Source organism: Bombina bombina, chromosome 5 (assembly GCF_027579735.1).
Source record: "Bombina bombina isolate aBomBom1 chromosome 5, aBomBom1.pri, whole genome shotgun sequence".
In the NCBI taxonomy this organism is placed as follows: Eukaryota; Metazoa; Chordata; class Amphibia; order Anura; family Bombinatoridae; genus Bombina; species Bombina bombina.
The window spans coordinates 126,994,891-127,015,935 of NC_069503.1; the positions used below are offsets into that span (position 1 = coordinate 126,994,891).

Sequence of the window (21,045 nt, forward strand, 5' to 3'; positions counted from 1 at the left end):
TTCTTTATTGGAAAAATTAAGCTTATACGAACATATAATGTAAGGCATCTGGCATATAACAAAGGTTCAACAGGGGCTGTTTGTCTCATACAGAATGCTTTAGTAACGAGAGCTTATTAGTACAGAAAATACAGTGTTATCGAGTGTAAACAATAAACAAACGAAACTTACTGTTGTAGTCTTAGTAATAAAAGGAACAATTATTCAAGTGTGAGGGTCATGTCCTATTGAAGTATTATCAATGAGCAGGGGTGTATATCGTGTAAGTTGGCAGTTGTATATGTCCAAAATGTGAATTCTGCTAGGGGGGTTTATAGTAGATCTTTGACTACTTATGGCCGTTCAGTCTTAGATAATAATTCCCCAAAAAACATCATATTGTGATATTAGTCGAGTTTGTCAATTCTGAAGTAGTGGTACCTTTCTAAAGTAAGGTTAGTTTGGAACAGATCTAGCCACATGTTTAGTGTAGGTGTAGTGTCTTTCCCCCCTCCCACAGTCTAGGAATTATTTGTTGTGCAATCTGCATGAGTGTCTTGTGGACTTTAGAATGTAATTTAGGAATCAGATTAAATAGAAAGATGGAGGGTTCCTTGTGAGGTTGCAGCTAAGCATTGAGATAGGTACATATATCTTGCCAGTGATGAGTGAGTTTGGGACAATCCCACCACAAATGGTAAGGTGAGCCTTCTCCCTTACAGCCCCTGCGGCATCTGTCCGGGGCATCTTTAAAGATATGTTTCAGTCTTTGAGGAGCAAGGTACCATCTCATCAGAAATTTGTAATCAGTCTCTAATAGGGACTGTGAGTGCACTGATTTAGCCATTGTGGAAAATATAGTGTGCAACTCATTAGTTGAGAAGGAGAATGGTAATTCTTTCTGCCAGCCCTTGACATATGTAGGTAGGTCTGAATGTTTAAGTGTAGTCAGAATTGTGTATAGTAAAGATATGCTGTGTCTGGTCGGGGAGTCCAGATTGCAGATTTTTTGTTGTCTGTGATATAAACATTAATGTTATGCCTTTGTGGGTATAAAAGAAGTGGTTTAATTGTGCATGTCCGAACCAATCCGTAAAGTGGCCGTCAAGAAAGGGTCGCATTCTGTCTTGAGGTAAAAGTCGTACATTGTCTAAAAGCAAATGTATGGGTAGAAGGTCATAGAGGTTGGTAGTGATGTGTGGTGTGAGGGAAAGTCCCCCAGGAAATTCCGGGTTACCAATTATTGGTGATAAAGGGGAAGGGGTTTAAGATAGTCTGGTATTTGCCTATCAGTAGATTCTGTTTTGTTTTATTTTTTTTATTTTTATCCACCCTGTGTGTGATTATTGTCCCTGCATTGTTAGATGTTTTTCCGACACATTAGATGCTATATCGCCATTCTCATACTGTAGGATATTAACCTTTTACCGCCATTATGGCGTTGTATTCCATCCAAACGGTGCTGGGCTTTAGCACCGTTAGGACGAAATACATCATAGCCGTTTGGGTGTCCTGAAGCCAACGGCACTTCCTGGATGTGATCATGGTCTGGAGTGCATGCCTAGTGTCATAGGGACGCCCCCCTGACCCAATCCCATAATTGAAATCTCGCGATCGCGTGCACGATCACAGGATTTCAATTTGTCTACATCGGAACTTTGCGCTATTGCGCTGTAACTTAATCTTTAATATAGATATGAAATTCCAAAACCTGTGCTCCGCCAACTTGAAACATACATTTTTCTGTGAGCTAACAGTTCGAATTGTTGTCCAATCAGTGCTCTAGCTACAACAAAAGGTACCCAATGGGAAGAGCGCTGATTGGAGAACAGTTCAAACTAGGGATAGGCCAATCAATTCAACGCCAAACAATCTTCTATTCAGTGAGCTTCTTGAAACTTAACCCCTTAATGACCGGACCATTTTTCAATTTTCTTACCCTTAATGACAATGGCTATTTTTACATTTCTGCAGTGTTTGTGTTTAGCTGTAATTTCCCTCTTACTCATTTACTGTACCCACACATATTATATACCGTTTTTCTCGCCATTAAATGGACTTTCTAAGGATACCATTATTTTCATCATATCTTATAATTTCCTATAAAAAAAATATAAAATATGAGGAAAAAATTGAAAAAAACACACTTTTTCTAACTTTGACCCCCAAAATCTGTTACACATCTACAATCACCAAAAAACACCTATGCTAAATAGTTTCTAAATTTTGTCCTGAGTTTAGAAATACCCAATGTTTACATGTTCTTTACTTTTTTTGCAAGTTATAGGGCCATAAATACAAGTAGCACTTTGCTATTTCCAAACAACTTTTTTTCAAAATTAGCGCTAGTTACATTGGAACCCTGATATCTGTCAGGAATACCTGAATATCCCTTGACATGTATATATTTTTTTTTAGAAGACAACCCAAAGTATTGATCTAGGCCCATTTTGGTATATTTCATGCCACCATTTCACCGCCAAATGTCATCAAATAAAAAAAAAAGTTCACTTTTTCACAAATTTTGTCACAAACTTTAGGTTTCCCACTGAAATTATTTACAAACAGCTTCTGCAATTAAGGCACAAATGGTTGTAAATGCTTCTTTGGGATCCCCTTTGTTCAGAAATAGCAGACATATGGCTTTGGGGTTGCTTTTTGGTAAGTAGAAGGCCGCTAAATGCTGCTGCGCACCACACGTAAATTATGCCCAGCAGTTAAGGGGTTAAATTAGGTAGCTTGTAGGGAGCTTGCAGGGTTAATTTTAGCTTTAGGGTAGAGATCAGCCTCCCACCTGACACATCCCACCCCCTGATCCCTCCCAAACAGTTCTCTTCCCTCCCCCACCCCACAATTGTCCCCGCCATCTTAAGTACTGGCAGAAAGTCTGCCAGTACTAAATAAAAGGAGTTTTTCTTTTTTTTAATAAAAAAAAATAAAATGTTTTAGCTGTGATGGACTCCTGCCTTAGCCCCAACCTCCATGATCCCCCCCCCAGCTCTCTAACCCTCTCCCCTACCTAATTGCCGCCATCTTGGGTACTGGCAGCTGTCTACCAGTACCCAATTTGCCCCCCAAAAAAGTGTTTTTTTTTATTTCCATTTTAATTTTTTCTGTAGTGTAGCAGCCCCCCACAATACCCCAACCCCCTCCCCCTCCCAGATCCTCATATATTTATTATTATATTATTACTTTCCCCCCCCCTCTTCCCACTCATTGGTGTCAGTGTGGGTAGGTAATCGCGCGCGCGCCCCCCCCGCGCGCGCACGCGCATGCGCGCCCCCGCACGCTCCCGGCACCCGGTGTGCACATTGCACTAACAGGAGCCGGATGCCGGGTAGCGATGGGCCGCCCACCCGCCTCCCTGTTGCGCTCCCACCCACCAACGAACCGGCCGCATCGCTACCGGTGCAGAGAGGGCCACAGAGTGGCTCTCTCTGCATCGGATGCTTTCTAAAGGGTATTGCAGGATGCCTCAATATCGAGGCATCACTGCAATACCCTGAGAGCTGCTGGAAGCGATTGCGATCGCTTCCAGCACTCTCTTAGACAAGTGACGTACCAGGTACGTCCATTGTCACTAACTGCAAGTTTTTGCAGGACGTACCTGGTACGTCACTTGTCATTAAGGGGTTAAAGGGATAGTCTAGTCAAAAATAAACATCCATGATTCAGACAGAGGATGCAATGTTAAGCAACTTTCTAATTTCCTCCTATTATCATTTTTTCTTTGTTCTCTTGGTATCTTTATTTTAAAAAGCTGGAAAGTAAGTCTAGGAGCCAGCCCATTTTTAGTTCAGCACCTGGGTAGAGCTTGCTGATTGGATGGCTACATTTAGACACTAATCAGTAAGCGCTATCCAGGTGCTGAACCAAAAATGGGCTGGCTTCTAAGCTTACATTCCAGCTTCTTAAAATAAAGATATCAAGAGAATGAAGAAAAATTGATAATAGGAGTAAATTAGAAAATTGCTTAAAATTGCATCCTCTATCTGAATCATAAAAGTTTAATTTTGACTATACTATACCTTTAATATGTGTTGATTCTGTGTACGTAGATTTGCAGGGGAGCAATGGCATTAAAGGGACAGTAAAGTCAAAATTAAAGTAATGATTCAGAAAGAACATGCATTTTTTCAATTTACTTCTCTAATTTGCTTTGTTCTTTTAGTATCCATTGTTGAAAAGCATACCTAGGTAGGCTCAGAAGCAATGCACTGCTGTGAGCTAGCTGATTGTCACTGTCTCACCTAATGTTTTCAGCTAGGCTCCAGTAGAGCATTGGTCTTCTTGAACAAAGGATACCAAGAGAATGAAGAAAATTTGATAATAGAAGTAAATCTAAAAATGGTTTTCTCTATCTGAAACCCAAAAGTTATCTTTTGTGATTATGTCCCTTTAAGGTTGTATTAACTCTGTATGTTAATTTTATAACATTTTTGCTGTAAAGAAGGGGCATGTTATTTCTGCAGACACAAATTCACAGTTTTGAAACCTGCAAAAAAATGTGATAATATCTTCAAGATAGAAACATTGTCCAAAATAATCTGACAGAAACCTCTGGGAGAACATGACGTTGTGAAATTTTATTTAAAAAAAATCCTATTTAAATAAAAAAAAATCTGACTTGAATAAAAACATTCAAAAAAATAAATCATTGATTTTTATCTACCCTGGTCAGATCTAGGGTTAAACCATTGGATGCCAAAATCAATACATTGCAACTCCCTCTGGCATATGAGGGGTTAACCAGCATTGGAGCACCTGGCAGCATCAGTGTCTCTAGTAAAATTGATGCACAAGCGACCATTACTGCAGCCATGCTTTGCCCATGGTGACATCATGAGAGATTTTAAGGAGGGTTTAGTTGTGCAATCCGGGGGGAGCTACACACCTGAATCATAAAGCACCAGAGCTATATCATTTTATATAAAGCCTAGAACCTTATTGTCCTGCTTCCTCCTATAGCAGAATCTGTACTCACCTGTTGCTTGTTCACCAGATACAAATCACCTGCTAAAGGAGTTCCCAGAGCCGAAGCATTTACTGAACAATACGATTTGCAGAGCACTGAAGGTCTCCGAGATTAGCGACAAACTTACGTACATCCACACTAGCAACGCCAGGGAAAATGTGAGTATCTTGTCCTGGGACGATACAGTGGTCTCCTCATGTGGTGTTTGTGGGGTTCCCAGAATTACAAGAGTGGTAAGGTTTGGGGCGAGTTGTCCGTAAGCCAGTGAGGGAGTTGGCAGTTGGTAAAAAGCCAGTGAAGAAGAGAGACACACAGTAGTGTTGTCCAAAGCATCTTGTTTGGTAATGCTCATTGGCCAGTAGATAGATTGCTGCTAATGCTAGTTGGCCAGTAGATATCTTGCTGCTAATGCTAGTTGGCCAGTAGATATCTTGCTGCTAATGCTTGTTGGCCAAAAGATTCCTTGCTGCTAATGCTTGTTGGCCAGTAGATATCTTGCTGCTAATGCACGTTGGCCAGTAGATATCTTGCTGCTAATGCACGTTGGCCAGTAGATATCTTGCTGCTAATGCACGTTGGCCAGTAGATATCTTGCTGCTAATGCACGTTGGCCAGTAGATATCTTGCTGCTAATGCACGTTGGCCAGTAGATATCTTGCTGCTAATGCACGTTGGCCAGTAGATATCTTGCTGCTAATGCACGTTGGCCAGTAGATATCTTGCTGCTAATGCACGTTGGCCAGTAGATATCTTGCTGCTAATGCACGTTGGCCAGTAGATATCTTGCTGCTAATGCACGTTGGCCAGTAGATATCTTGCTGCTAATGCACGTTGGCCAGTAGATATCTTGCTGCTAATGCACGTTGGCCAGTAGATATCTTGCTGCTAATGCTCGTTGGCCAGTAGATATCTTGCTGCTAATGCACGTTGGCCAGTAGATATCTTGCTGCTAATGCACGTTGGCCAGTAGATATCTTGCTGCTAATGCACGTTGGCCAGTAGATATCTTGCTGCTAATGCACGTTGGCCAGTAGATATCTTGCTGCTAATGCACGTTGGCCAGTAGATATCTTGCTGCTAATGCACGTTGGCCAGTAGATATCTTGCTGCTAATGCACGTTGGCCAGTAGATATCTTGCTGCTAATGCACGTTGGCCAGTAGATATCTTGCTGCTAATGCACGTTGGCCAGTAGATATCTTGCTGCTAATGCACGTTGGCCAGTAGATATCTTGCTGCTAATGCACGTTGGCCAGTAGATATCTTGCTGCTAATGCACGTTGGCCAGTAGATATCTTGCTGCTAATGCACGTTGGCCAGTAGATATCTTGCTGCTAATGCACGTTGGCCAGTAGATATCTTGCTGCTAATGCACGTTGGCCAGTAGATATCTTGCTGCTAATGCACGTTGGCCAGTAGATATCTTGCTGCTAATGCACGTTGGCCAGTAGATATCTTGCTGCTAATGCACGTTGGCCAGTAGATATCTTGCTGCTAATGCGCGTTGGCCAGTAGATATCTTGCTGCTAATGCACGTTGGCCAGTAGATATCTTGCTGCTAATGCGCGTTGGCCAGTAGATATCTTGCTGCTAATGCGCGTTGGCCAGTAGATATCTTGCTGCTAATGCGCGTTGGCCAGTAGATATCTTGCTGCTAATGCGCGTTGGCCAGTAGATATCTTGCTGCTAATGCGCGTTGGCCAGTAGATATCTTGCTGCTAATGCGCGTTGGCCAGTAGATATCTTGCTGCTAATGCGCGTTGGCCAGTAGATATCTTGCTGCTAATGCGCGTTGGCCAGTAGATATCTTGCTGCTAATGCGCGTTGGCCAGTAGATATCTTGCTGCTAATGCGCGTTGGCCAGTAGATATCTTGCTGCTAATGCACGTTGGCCAGTAGATATCTTGCTGCTAATGCACGTTGGCCAGTAGATATCTTGCTGCTAATGCACGTTGGCCAGTAGATATCTTGCTGCTAATGCACGTTGGCCAGTAGATATCTTGCTGCTAATGCACGTTGGCCAGTAGATATCTTGCTGCTAATGCACGTTGGCCAGTAGATATCTTGCTGCTAATGCACGTTGGCCAGTAGATATCTTGCTGCTAATGCACGTTGGCCAGTAGATATCTTGCTGCTAATGCACGTTGGCCAGTAGATGTCTTGCTATTTAATGTTTGTTGACCGATAGATGAAAATGCTAACTTTACCTATAAGCCGATGCATTAGTAGTAACCAGTGAGTGTAAGTAGGATGTACACAACTGATATTTGTTTCAAATTTTATTTTGACAGCTTTCATTCACATTTTGTCAGGAAAGGAAAATTAAAGGGACAGTTTACCCAAAAATTTTCTCTCCTTTTAATTAGTTCCAAATGATTTATTTTACCTTCTGGAGTGTATTGAATTGTTTAAAAGTAGATTTCACATAGATTTTATACTTTGCAGCTTGTATAACGGTAGTCATTGGAAATACATTAAAGGGACAGTGAGTTCCAAAAAAAACTTTCATGATTCAAATAGGGCATGTCATTTTAAACAACTTTCCAATTTACTTTTATCACCAATTTTGCTTTGTTCTCTTGGTATTCTTAGTTGAAAGCTAAAGCTAGGAGGTTCATATGCTAATTTCTTAGACCTTGAAGGCCGCCTCTAATCTAAATGCATTTGGTAGTTTTTCGCCACTAGAGGGCATTAGTTCATGTGTTTCATATAGATAACATTGAGCTCATGCACGTGAATTTACCATGGAGTCAGCTCTGATTGGCTAAAATGCAAGTCTGTCAAAAGAACTGAAATAAGGGGGCAGTCTGCTGAGGCTTAGATACAAGGTAATTACAGAGGTAAAACGTGTATAATTAACTGTTGGTTATGCAAAACTGGGGAATTGATAATAAGGTGATTATCTTTTAAAACAAAAATTCTGGTGTTGACTGTCCCTTTAAGAGAAAAACAATTTTACTGTATAGTGTTTCTTTAACAAGTTTAAATGTTGGTTTTTATATAGCGCATGGGTACAGTTTTTTTTTTTGTGACCCTTAGAACCATTAAAAGGACACTAAACACAATTTTGTCAATTGAGTATATTGTTTATGTTCTTTTCACTGATTTCCCTGCCCTCTCCAGAGCAAATAACCCCTGCTAACCAATCACAAACTGATATTCAGATGTAGCACAAAGCCTGCAGTCCTTGCATTCCTTTAAGGTGGTTTAGCACTGATTCAACTTTATTACTTTTGCAAAGGAATGATTTGTCTATAATGATTGTTGATGCAAAACTGAGCCACCTTTTTAAAATCATGTGACACCATAGAAGCTTAGGGAGGGAGGGAAAAGTAAAGAAAAGCTCACATAAATTGCCTTAAAGTAACCTTAACCAAAACGGGAGAAAGTGAAACAAACACATTTTTTAGATGTATTTTACAACAAAAGGCTGCAAAATAAATAATGAATGTATATTGAAATAATGCTTTACTTGCAATAATGAAACATTTTATGCGTTGTTGAAATGTCAAGTAAAAGTTTAATGGTCCTTTAAGCAGAAAACAGACATTTCTTTCATGTAATTAGCAAGAGTCCATGAGCTAGTGACATATGGGATATACATTCCTACCAGGAGGGGCAAAGTTTCCCAAACCTCAAAATGCCTATAAATACACCCCTCACCACACCCACAAATCAGTTTTACAAACTTTGCCTCCTATGGAGTTGGTGAAGTAAGTTTGTGCTAAGATTTCTACGTTGATATGCGCTTCTCAGCATTTTGAAGCCCGATTCCTCTCAGAGTACAGTGAATGTCAGAGGGATGTGAAGGGACTATCACCTATTGAATGCAATGGTTTTCCTCACGGGGGTCTATTTCATAGGTTCTCTGTTATCAGTCTTAGAGATTCATCTCTTACCTCCCTTTTCAGATCGACGATATACTCTTATATATACCATTACCTCTACTGACCGTTTCAGTACTGGTTTGGCTATCTGCTATATAGTGGATGGGTGTCTTTTTCGGTAAGTATGTTTTCATTTCTTAAGACACTCTCAGCTATGGTTTTGCACTTTATGTATTTATATAAAGTTCTAAATATATGTATTGTACTTATATTTGCCATGATTCAGGTTTTCAGTATATTTCCTTTTGCAGACTGTCCGTTTCATATCTGGGCAATGCTTTTTATGAAATTTTATTTCTTACTTGTGGTATAGTCTCTTTTTAAATTGACTGTCTTAAATTCATGGGCAGAATTAGGCTCGCGAGGGCGCAAAATGTCAAAGTTTATTGCGTCATTCTTGGCGCAAGATTTTTTGGCGTGAAGTTACGTTCGTTGACGCAAATTCATCATTTCCGGCATCTTAGTTGACGCTGAGTCTTTCACAAAGTTGTGTCATCTATGACGCGAGTGTGTCATTTCCGGACGTTTTTGGCGCCAAAAAATACTTTTCTGTTTGTTGTGCGTCATACTTGGCGCCAAATATTTTAATTATTTAAGACCCCATTCCTATTTGCCTCTTGCCTTTTTTCTATTTCAGAAGGCTATGCTGTTTGCTTTTTTTCCCATTCCTGAAACTGCCATATAAGGAAATTGATAATTTTGCTTTATATGTTGTTTTTTTCTCTTACATTTGCAAGATGTCTCAATCTGATCCTGTCTCAGAAACCACTGTTGGAACCCTGCTGCCTTATAACAGTTCTACCAAAGCTAAGTGCATTTGTTGTAAACTTGTGGAGGTTATATGTAATAGTTGTCATGATAAACTTTTACATGCAGAGAAAGTATCTATCAGTAGTAGTTCATTACCTGTTGCTGTTCCCTCAACATCTAATGCACAAGATAAACCTGTAAATTTAAAAGAATTTATTTCTGATTCTATTCAGAAGGCTTTGTCTGCCATTCCGCCTTCTAATAAACGTAAAAGGTTTTTTAAAACTTCCCATAAAGTTGATGAAATTTCAAATGACCGGCAACATACTGAATTATCCTTCTCTGATGAGGATTTTTCTGATTCAGAAGATCCTGCCTCAGATATTGACACTGACAAATCTTATTTAAAATGGAGTATATTCGTTCTTTGTTAAAAGAAGTGTTGATTACATTGGATATGGAGGAAACTAGTCCTCTTGATATTAAAACTAGTAAACGTTTAAATTCTGTTTATAAACCTCCTGTGGTTATTCCAGAGGTTTTTCCAGTTACTGATGCTATTTCTGATATGATTTCTAAGGAATGGAATAGGCCTGGTACTACTTTTATTCCTTCTTCAAGGTTTAAAAAATTGTATCCTTTGCCAGCAGTTAGATTGGAGTTTTGGGTAAAGATCCCCAAAGTTGATGGGGCTATCTCTACTCTTGCTAAACGTACTACTATTCCTACGGAATATAGTACTTCTTTTAAAGATCCTTTAGATAGGAAACTTGAATCTTATCTAAGGAAAGCTTATTTATATTCAGGTCATCTTCTTAGGCCTGCAATTTCTTTGGCTGATGTTGCAGCTGCTTCAACTTTTTGGTTGGAAACTTTAGCACAACAAGTATCGGATCATGATTTGTCTAGCATTGTTAAGTTGATTCAACATGCTAATAATTTTATTTGTGATGCCATTTTAGATATCATCAAAATTGATGTTAAATCTATGTCTTTAGCTATTTTAGCTAGAAGAGCTTTGTGGCTCAAATCTTGGAATGCTGATATGACTTCTAAGTCCAGTTTGCTATCTTTCTTTTCAAGGTAATAAATTACTTGGTTCTCAGTTGGATTCAATAATTTCAACTGTCACTGGGGGAAAGGGATTTTTTTGCCTCAGGATAAAAGACCTAATGGTAAATCTAAAGCTTCTAACCGTTTTCGTTCCTTTCGACAAAATAAGGAACAGAAACGTAATACTTCCCCCAAGGAATCTGTTTCCAATTGGAAGCCTTCTTCAAATTGGAATAAATCCAAGCCATTTAAGAGATTAAAGCCAGCCCCCAAGTCCGCATGAAGGTGCGGCCCTCATTCCAGCTCAGCTGGTAGGGGGCAGATTAAAATTTTTCAAAGATGTTTGGATCAATTCGGTCCAAAATCATTGGATTCAGAGTATTGTCTCTCAGGGGTACAGAATAGAATTCAGAGTAAGACCGCCTGTGAGAAGATTTTTTCTCTCACACATTCCAGCAAACCCAGTAAAGGCTCAGGCTTTCCTGAAGTGTGTTTCAGACCTGGAGTTATCAGAGGTAATCATGCCAGTTCCATTTCAGGAACAGGGTCTGGGGTTTTTATTCAAATCTATTCATTGTCCCAAAGAAAGAAAATTCATTCAGACCAGTTTTGGATCTAAAGATTTTGAATCGATATATAAGAGTACCAACTTTCAAAATGGTTACTATAAGGACTATTCTGCCTTCTGTTCAGCAAGGGCATTATATGTCCACAATAGACTTACAGGATGCATATCTTCATATTCCGATTCATCCAGATCACTATCAGTTCCTGAGATTCTCTTTTCTAGACCATCATTACCAATTTGTTGCTCTTCCTTTTGGCCTAGCGACAGCTCCAAGAATCTTTTCAAAGGTTCTCGGTGCCCTACTCTCTGTAATCAGAGAGGGCGTATTGCAGTATTTCCTTATTTGGACGATATCTTTGTACACGCTCAGTCTTTACGTTCTGCAGATTCTCACACAAATTAACTAGTGTTGTTTCTTCGAAGATATGGTTGGAGGATCAATTTACCAAAAAGTTCTTTGATTCCTCAGACAAAGGTAACCTTTTTAGGTTTCTAGATAGATTCAGTGTCCATGACTTTGTCTCTAACAGACAAGAGACGTTTGAAATTGGTTGCAGCCTGTCGGAACCCTCAGTCTGTCATTCCCTTCAGTAGCTATGTGCATGGAAGTTTTAGGTCTCATGACTGCAGCATCGGACGCAATCTCCTTTGCTTGTTTTCATATGAGACCTCTCCAGCTTTGTATGCTGAACCAATGGTGCAGGGATTATACAAGGATATCACAACTAATATCCTTAAATCCCAATGTTCGACTTTCTCTGACTTGGTGGTTAGATTACCATCGTATAATTCTAGGGGCCTCTTTCGTTCGTCCAACCTGGACTGTGATCACAACAGATGCGAGTCTTTCAGGTTTGGGAGCTGTTTGGGGATCTCTGACGGCACAAGGGGTTTGGAAATCTCAAGAGGCGAGTTTACCAATCAATATTTTGGAACTCCCTGCAGTTCTCAGGGCTCTTCAGTTTTGGCCTCTGTTGAAGAGAGAACCATTCATTTGTTTTCAGATAGACAATATCACAACTGTGGCATATGTCAATCATCAGGGTGGGACTCACAGTCTTAAAGCTGTGAAAGAAGTATCTTGGATACTTGTTTGGGTGGAATCCAGCTCCTGTCTAATTTCTGCGGTTCATATCCCAGGTATAGACAATTTTGGAAGCGGATTACCTCAGTCGCCAGACTTTACTTCCGGGAGAATGGTCTCCACCCAGATGTGTTTTCTCTAGTTGTTCAGATGTGGAGGCTTCAAGAAATAGATCTGATGGCATCTCATCTAAACAAAAAATAAAAACTTCCCAGGTACCTGTCCAGGTCCAGGGATCCTCAGGCGGAAGCAGCGGATGCGTTCACACTTCCTTAGTGTTATCAACCTGCTTATATTTTCCCACCTCTAGTTCTTCTTCCAAGAGTGATCTCCAAAATGGAACAATCGTTTGTGCTGTTGGTGGCTCCAGCATGGCCTTACAGGTTTTGGTATGCGGATCTTGTTCGGATGTCCAGTTGCCAACCTTGGCCACTTCCATTAAGGCCAGACCTTTTATCTCAAGGTCCGTTTTTCCATCAGGATCTCAAATCATTAAATTTGAAGGTATGGAAATTGAACGCTTAGTGCTTAGTCATAGAGGTTTCTCTGACTCGGTGATTAATACTATGTTGCAGGCTCATAAATCTGTTTCTAGAAAGATTTATTATCGAGTTTGGAAGACTTACATTTCATGGTGTTCTTCGCATAAATTCTCTTGGCATTCTTTTAGAATTCCTAGAATTTTACAGTTTCTTCAGGACGGTTTGGATAAAGGCTTGTCTGCAAGTTCCTTGAAAGGACAAATCTCTGCTCTTTCTGTTTTATTTCACAGAAAGATTGCTATACTTCCTGATATTCATTGTTTTGTGCAGGCTTTGGTTCGTATCAAGCCTGTCATTAAATCAATCTCTCCTCCTTGGAGTCTTATTTTGGTTTTGAAGGCTTTACAGGCTCCTCCGTTTGAGCCTATGCATTCTTTGGACATTAAACTACTTTCTTGGAAAGTGTTGTTTCTTTTGGCCATCTCTTCTGCTAGAAGAGTTTCTGAATTATCCACTCTCTCTTGTTATTCTCCTTTTCTGATTTTTCATCAGGATAAGACAGTTTTGCGGACTTCATTTAAATTCTTACCCAAAGTTGTGAATTCTAACAACATTAATAGAGAAATTGTTGTTCCTTCCTTGTGTACTAATCCTAAGAATTCTTTGGAGAGATCTTTACATTCGTTGGATGTGGTGAGAGCTCTGAAATATTATGTTGAAGCTACTAAGGATTTCAGGAAGACTTCTAGTCTTTTTGTTATCTTTTCTGGTTCCAGGAAAGGTCAGAAGGCTTCTGCCGTTTCCTTGGCCTCGTGGTTAAAACTTTTGATTCATCAAGCCTATTTTGAGTCTGCTCAAGCTCCACCTCAGAGAATTACAGCTCATTCTACTAGATCAGTCTCCACTTCCTGGGCTTTTAAGAATGAAGCTTCAGTTGATCAGATTTGCAAAGCTGCTACTTGGTCTTCTTTGCATACATTTACTAAATTCTACCATTTTTATGTATTTGCTTGTTTTTGGTAGAAAAGTTCTTCAGGCAGCTGTTTCAGTTTGATTTTTCTGCTTTTCATTTGTTTTTTTCCTCACATTTATGAGAATTAACTTATATTTTGGGTTTCAGCGGAAAATGGCTGTTTTTATTTTTATCCCTCCCTCTCTAGTGACTCTTGCGTGGAGTTCCACATCTTGGGTATTGCTATCCCATATGTCACTAGCTCATGGACTCTTGCCAATTACATGAAAGAAAACATAATTTATGTAAGAACTTACCTGATAAATTCATTTCTTTCATATTGGCAAGAGTCCATGAGGCCCACCCCCTTTTTATGGTGGTTATGATTTTTTTGTATAAAGCACAATTATTTCCAAATTCCTTTGTTGATGATTTTTACTCCTTTCACCCCACTGCTTGGCTATTAGTTAAACTGAATTGTGAGTGTGGTGAGGGGTGTATTTATAGGCATTTTGAGGTTTGGGAAACTTTGTCCCCTCCTGGTAGGAATGTATATCCCATGCGTCACTAGCTCATGGACTCTTGCCAATATGAAAGAAATGAATTTATCAGGTAAGTTCTTACATAAATTATGTGTTTTTATTGAAAAGCTGTTCCACACTTCTCATTTGGTAATTAAAAGTTAATGCAATCCAATTTTTTTTTTCATGCTTCAGATAGAGCATATCATTTTAAACAATATTTTCTTGGTATACTTTGTTGAAGGAGCAGCAATGCACTACTGGGAACTAGCTAAACACATCAGGTGAGCCTATGACAAGAGCCTACATAAGTGTGCTTTTCATGAAAGGCTACCAAAAGAAAGAAGCAAATTAAATAACATAAGTAAATAGGAAAGTTTTTTAATTCATGAAGACATTTTTTAGGTTTCATGTCCCTTTAAGTGTGTGTGTATTTGCACCACATATTGAGCAGTATATACAAATAACTCCTCTTCATATATCAAAAGAATAAAATTCAGTACATCAGGAGGTAAATACAGGTCTTTGGTTACCAAACGATTCTCAATATAGACTCTAACCTAGTGATGGTGAACCATATATATGAAGAGGAGTTATTTGTATATACTGCTCAATATGTGGTGCAAATACACAGCAACACGAAAGCAACTTAATTATCTCAAAGTGCCAACACTGCAATTAAACCTGAATAGTGAGTGTTTTTTGTTGGTGGTGGTGTTTTTTTTTTAATGTTTTTTTAGAAAAAAGTTTCATATTTTTTATTGAAAAAACTAAGATGAATTGGTAAGGGAATTGTAACATAAAAATGACTCTTTAAATATAATACATGGGTAGATCAGCATACTACGCATAAATATAAGCTATTAGTCTAGCAAAGCTCAATAAAAACACCAATTTAAGATGTAATATGGTTTGTGTAATTGGAAAGCTACCACATCCTTTCTAATGGATCTGCAGTAGACAGCAGCCAAATATGTAAAAAGTAGGACACACGCTATTTTCTCCTGCCTTCCTTCTTGACTTCATTTGCGCCTTCCCTTCCGCCTGTAGTCACATCTGGCGGAAGCTGTCAGTCACAAGCCGGATGATTGCTGCAGACTTTCCTACAGCCACAAGCAGTAACGCAGCAGTACCCGCGATGTGGTGAACATATGGCTCGCGTGCCAACAGATAGGCCGCTGTGTGCCATAGGTTCGCCATCACTGCTCTAACCCATATAGCTTCTAGAATTATCACCCATTAATGAGTTGTTTTAAAAAATAAAATAAAGGCCTTGTATATAGAAACATATAGAAGAAGGCGTCAGTCATAGGACAGTGAAGGGGGGGAAGGAAAACTCTTCAACCTGCAATTAACACCCCTCTTGGAAAGTACATTATCCTGTGTCGAGACGCGGTTCTCATAACCAAAATCCTCCCAATTCTTTGTGGAGCAATTACTATTTTGTCCCACATTTCCCCCTTCAACAGAAATGCAAATGTTTTCTTCTCGCTATCTGCTCTTAACCTCATAACTATAATGTTTAACTAAATACTAATTATAATCTGTTATTTTGATGCATTACTTTTAGTATAAATGAGTTATTATCGACTGGTCCTCCTTTCAAAGACATTTGGGCGCCATAGATATGGATCACAGAGAATGTTAGAGTACAATGTCCCTTTAAAATCCAGGTCTCTGTATGTTTCTGTGAATTATTTTTATGTTTTCCTTTAAATATCTTAAAGAAAATGGTACCACTGGCAAATCAACAAACAGTAGAGAAATCTAAAGTTCATACAAAGCAGCGCTTCAGAGAGATTATGCAGTTTTATACAACGTTTCAACTCTATTATCATGTATGCTTTTCCTTCTTAATATGAGGAGAGTCCTTGGCTTCATTCCTTACTTGTGGGAAATACAGAATCTGGCCACCAGGAGGAGGCAAAGACACTCCAGCCAAAGGCTTAAATACTTCCCTCATCCCCCAGTCATTCTTTGCCTTTCGTCATCCGAGCTCTATGGGGGATTGTGCCGTATGACAGGCAGGACCTGTTTTTTGTTTGCACACTCCTTTTTCAGGGCGTTTGCCTGTTTTCTTTTACTTTACTATTCCGTTTCAGATAGTTTTTTGTTTTTAGAGCTCTGGGTTGTTATATAAACTCTTCTTATAGACGTTTCGTCACATTGGATTTTTGGTACTATCGACTTTGATGGTCGATATTGTTGGAAACTTCCGGTAGAAGCTTAGATTTCTGTTCGGGTGATAGTTCCCCCAATGATTCAGAGTAAAAATTGTAAGCCTCGTAGCTTAATTTCTTTAATTTGATTATTCAGTTGTTCTAGCTTTGCTGGAACTTAAGAGTTTCGTTTTCGCCTTGGATTGTTCTGGCAGATATGTTGTATCCTAGATAACAGACAGGACCTATTATGGATACTAGTTGGTTTTGCTCCTTCTTTATATACAAGAGGAGGTTTTTTTTTCTTGATTTCCGGTTCAGGTATAGCAGGCCCATCTATCCTAGTTAACAGGCTGGACCTGTTTAGGTATTATCTGGGATGGGTGCTTGATACTGGATTATAAGGATCGAGGGGTCCTAGAGGCTGGAACTAGACTTCTTTCTGGGCAATTGTCTTCTCAGAGAAAGGGAAGTTTGTCAAGTGACCTTTGGAGTCATTGTCCTGGTATCTATTGCACTGTGGGAATATTCTCCTCTGTTGGTGCATGCCCTAATAGGGGTATGGTCTTCCCGTCCAATTGGGTTCTTTGATTTTTAAGCAGAGCTTATTAGTTCTTCTTTTCGTTGGAGAATGTAAGGTTCTCTCTTCCTTTGGTTAGGAAGAAGGATGTCTTTCCTGGTTCATCCCTTTTTGAGCAAATCCGGTTATTAGGAACCGTATCTTACAGTAAACCTCGTTCTGATCCTAGGTTTCCTTCTTGGGATCTGGGGGTTAAGGTGGCAGTATCTTGCTTACAGAGTTTACTGTAGTTCCCGGGTCTCTGCTTTTATGGGTTTCTCACCTTCACCTGGTGATAGACCTTTTGGGTTTTCTCGTGTCTTTTCAATCCTCAGAGTTGGATCTATACCGGAGTTGCTGGTGTAGACACCAGGGTGGACTTTGGATGCTGTTTTTGTCTTATCGACAGGAATTTTTCCTGAGATCTTGCGAAATTTTCCCTGCGGGTCATGCTTTCCAGTTCCCCTTCTGGTCATCGTTGACGCGGGGGTGGAGAGTGATATACACAGCTGAGGCCGAGACTTCGGCATAAAGTTGGTAAATCTGTCTTAACAGACTTACATGGTTTAGCGGCTGAGGAAATCAATCCCAGTGTTCCGTTCAGATCTCCCTGTTTTTTTTTCTCTTAAGCTGTTCCGGGGCGATTTTGCCTTTGTGGCTTCCTTGTCCGTGGGGAGAGTGTGTCCTAGGGAGGTTCGTGGGTTGGGAGTTTTCTTCCAATTCTTCCTTTGTTTCCTGAGCAATCATTCTGCTTGGAGGATTTGGTCTTCTGGGTTCATACCAGATGGGACCTCTCAGTGGGAGAGGGGGGGGTGTCTCGTGTTTGATGGTGGGCGGAGGCCCACTTCGGCTCATTGCCAGTGACCCTCTCTATGAGCGTTCTCAGGATCGGATGTCCTATACCATCATTCCCTGCTCAAATGTTTGTATCTAATGGGGAAGCGGATCAAGATTTCAAGGCGTCAGTGTTGGCTCCACCGGTTCCGACCTTTTCATCCAGAATATGCTAGGCATCTAGCATTCTTTAGAGGTTTCTTTTTCTCTTTCGACCATGTCAAGCTTTGTTGTGGATGGTTCGATCCTAGCAGGAGCAGGCGTCTGTGAGATCACAGTTTAGGGGCTTCGCCTTCATGGACCTTGTTACAGGGATTTGCTGGAGGGGGTCTTAGTGTTCATCACAATCTGGATACTCTGAGGCTGACTGCGTGGAATTGAACGCTTAGTCTTAGCCATGAGAGTTTTTTTTCAAAGGATTGTTGATACTCTCGTTTTAGCTCATAAGCCGGTGTATCATTGCATCTATCAAAAGGGGTGCAGGACCTACTTTTCAGGTAATGGTGTCCTACGATGGCTTAGTGGTGAACGTTGCTGCTTTGAAAGCTGTAAGTCTAAAGTTCAAATCCAGCTGTGGCTATGTACTCTTCATATTGCATGACCTACTTTTTCTGGTATGAAGAGCAGGGATTCCCCTGGCATTAGGCGAGGTTTTCTAGGTCCTTCTTTTCTCCAAGATGCTCTGGAGAAGAGCTTTTTCTGTGGCTCCCTTAGGGGACAGATTTCGGCCCTATCAGTTTTTCTGCTCGAGAGACTCATAGAGCTTTCAGATGTCCAGTCTTTGGTTCAGGCTTGACTAGATCAGGCCTGTGTTTAGATCTAGTCTCCTCTTGGTAGTTTACATCTTGTTCTAAGTTTTGCAGTAGGCTCTGTTTGGGCTTATGCATGGTGTTGACATCAAGATTTTCTGTCTGGAAGGTTCTTTTTCTACTGCACTATTGCTTCGGCGTGCGCAGAGTTCTGAGAAGATTGCCTTGCATTGTGGTTTTCCTTACCTAGTTTTTTTATGCGGCTAAGGCTGTTCTTCGCACTGGGTTAAGTTTTCTTTCTATGGTTGTTTCAGATTGCAACATCAATCGGGAGATTGTGGTTCCTTCCTTGTGTTCTAATCCTTCTCTTCCAAGGAGCGGTTATTTCATAACTTGGATGTGGTTCGGGCCTTGAAGTTCTATCTTCAGATTACAAGGGTGTTTGTGTCTTTTCTGGGAAGCGTAAGGGGCAGGATGCCTCGTCCGCTGCTTTGTTTTTCTGGTTGAGGAGCATTACTCGCTTAGTTTGAGTCGGCGGGACACAAGCCTCCTCAAAGGAAGAAGGCTCATTCAACTAGAGCTGTGGTTTCCTCTTGGGTCGTTTGAGAATGAGGCCTCTATGGATTAGTTTGTAGGGAGGCTACCTGGTCTTCCTTACATAGTTTTTCAAGAGTTTACATATTTGACGTTTTTGCTTCTGCAGAAGCAGCTTTCGGTAGATAGGGTTTTGCAGGCTGTGGTGCCCTCAGAACAGGCTCCGCCTCTCTTTTTACCCTCCCATTTTTCATTCAGTGTCCTCTAGAGCTTGGGTATATGTTGCCCACAAGTAAGGAATGAAGCCGTGGACTCTCTTCATATTAAGAAGGAAAACATAAATAATGCTTACAAGAAAATTTCCTTTCCTTCTGTATGAGGAGAGTCCACTGCCCCCGCCTGAATTCTCAGTTGGGCAGACTTAAATGTAGTTTTGGTTTTCTAGCACCATTTATACCCTGATATTACTCCTACTGTTCCTTGTTCCCTCGGCAGAATGGGGGAGGTATTTAAGCCTTTGGCTGGGGTGTCTTTGCCTCCTTTTGGTGGCCAGGTTCTGTATTTCCCACAAGTAAGGAATGAAGCAGTGGACTCTCCTCATACAGAAGGAAAGGAAATTATCTGGTAAGCATAATTTGTTTTTGTTTTTTCTCTTGGGATTCTTTGAACAGTAAACCTAGGTAGGTTCATAGGTCCTCAGGAGCGTGCACGTGTCTTTAGCACTCTATGGCAACAGATTGTAGAATTGTAGTAATGTTATACTGTTACAAACTCTGCTTCCATAGAGTGTTAGACACGTGCACACCTCTGAGGTCCTATAGCCTACCTAGGTTTACTCTTCAACACAGGATACCAAGAGATAATTAGGGAAAAAAATATAATTGCATTCTGTCTAAACCATTAAAGATAAATTTTTACTTTGTTCCTTTCAGTTTTTTTTTTTTTATAAGTAATAAAATGCTATTCTATAGATTTATTTATTTTGCTCATTTAAATTCATGACAGGTGACACCTCTTTATGAGATTTTCAGGTTGACCTGCATTATGCATTTTCTTCCTATTACAGAAAGTGATCCTACGCATAAAATGGCCAGAGCCCATAGAGGTTGAGGGCTACGGACAAAAGAAAATTGACGCAGAACGTCACGCAGCAGCTGCAGCATGCAAGATATTCCAGGTATCCAGGGGGAAAGCTAGTTCACAGCAATTACTGTAACACATACAATTTCCGCATCACCATAATTATCCATGTTTTATTAATACATCTTCTATAGTGCAGGTTAGACAACCACATATAATGTTTCAGGATCGCTTATTTAACTTGTCCTACCTATCCCGGCTTCTGTTTCCCACTTGTCTTATAGTGTTACCTCTTGTACAGCCATACTGTTCTTATGTTAAGTGTACCTGCCTAAAAGGTGTTTGTGGTATAATGACTAACTACACTGTATAGTAGGTGGTTTGTGGTATAATCACTGAGTACACCTGCCTAATATGATATTTGTGGTATAATGATTGACTACACCTGTATAATAGGGTATTTGCGGTAGAATGCGTGAGTATACCTGTATAATAGGGTGTTTGTGGTAGAATGAGTGAGTACACCTGTACAATAGGGTGTTTGTGGTAGAATGACTGACTACATCTGAATAATAGGGTATTTGCGGTAGAATGAGTGACTACACCTGTATATTAGGGTGTTTGGGGTAGAATGAGTGAGTACACCTGTATAATAGGGTGTTTGCAGTATGAGTGAGTACACCTGTATAATAGGGTGTTCTTGGGTGGTAACTAGCCACAGAACAAGCTATTATGCTATTGTTCGTTCCCAGGTTGAGCGCTTCTCTCTTTTTATTTATGCAAATTATGACACTTAGGGAAGTCTCCCTAAGTGTGATGCGGGAATCCAGACGTGGACCCGTTGCTCAATGTGCCCAGAGGGATATGGCTGCACCTCACT

At 40.3% G+C, this 21,045-nt stretch overlaps 1 protein-coding gene across 1 annotated transcript in view; it reads left to right on the plus strand.

Moving 5' to 3' along the window:
• Nucleotides 1-21,045, plus strand: part of DHX30 (DExH-box helicase 30) — a 140,569-nt gene that overhangs the window by 9,201 nt on the left and 110,323 nt on the right. The window contains exons 2-3 of the mRNA XM_053713686.1: nucleotides 4,982-5,112; nucleotides 20,152-20,262. Coding sequence (XP_053569661.1) covers nucleotides 4,982-5,112; nucleotides 20,152-20,262 — 242 coding nt within the window. The remainder of the gene's footprint in view (nucleotides 1-4,981; nucleotides 5,113-20,151; nucleotides 20,263-21,045) is intronic.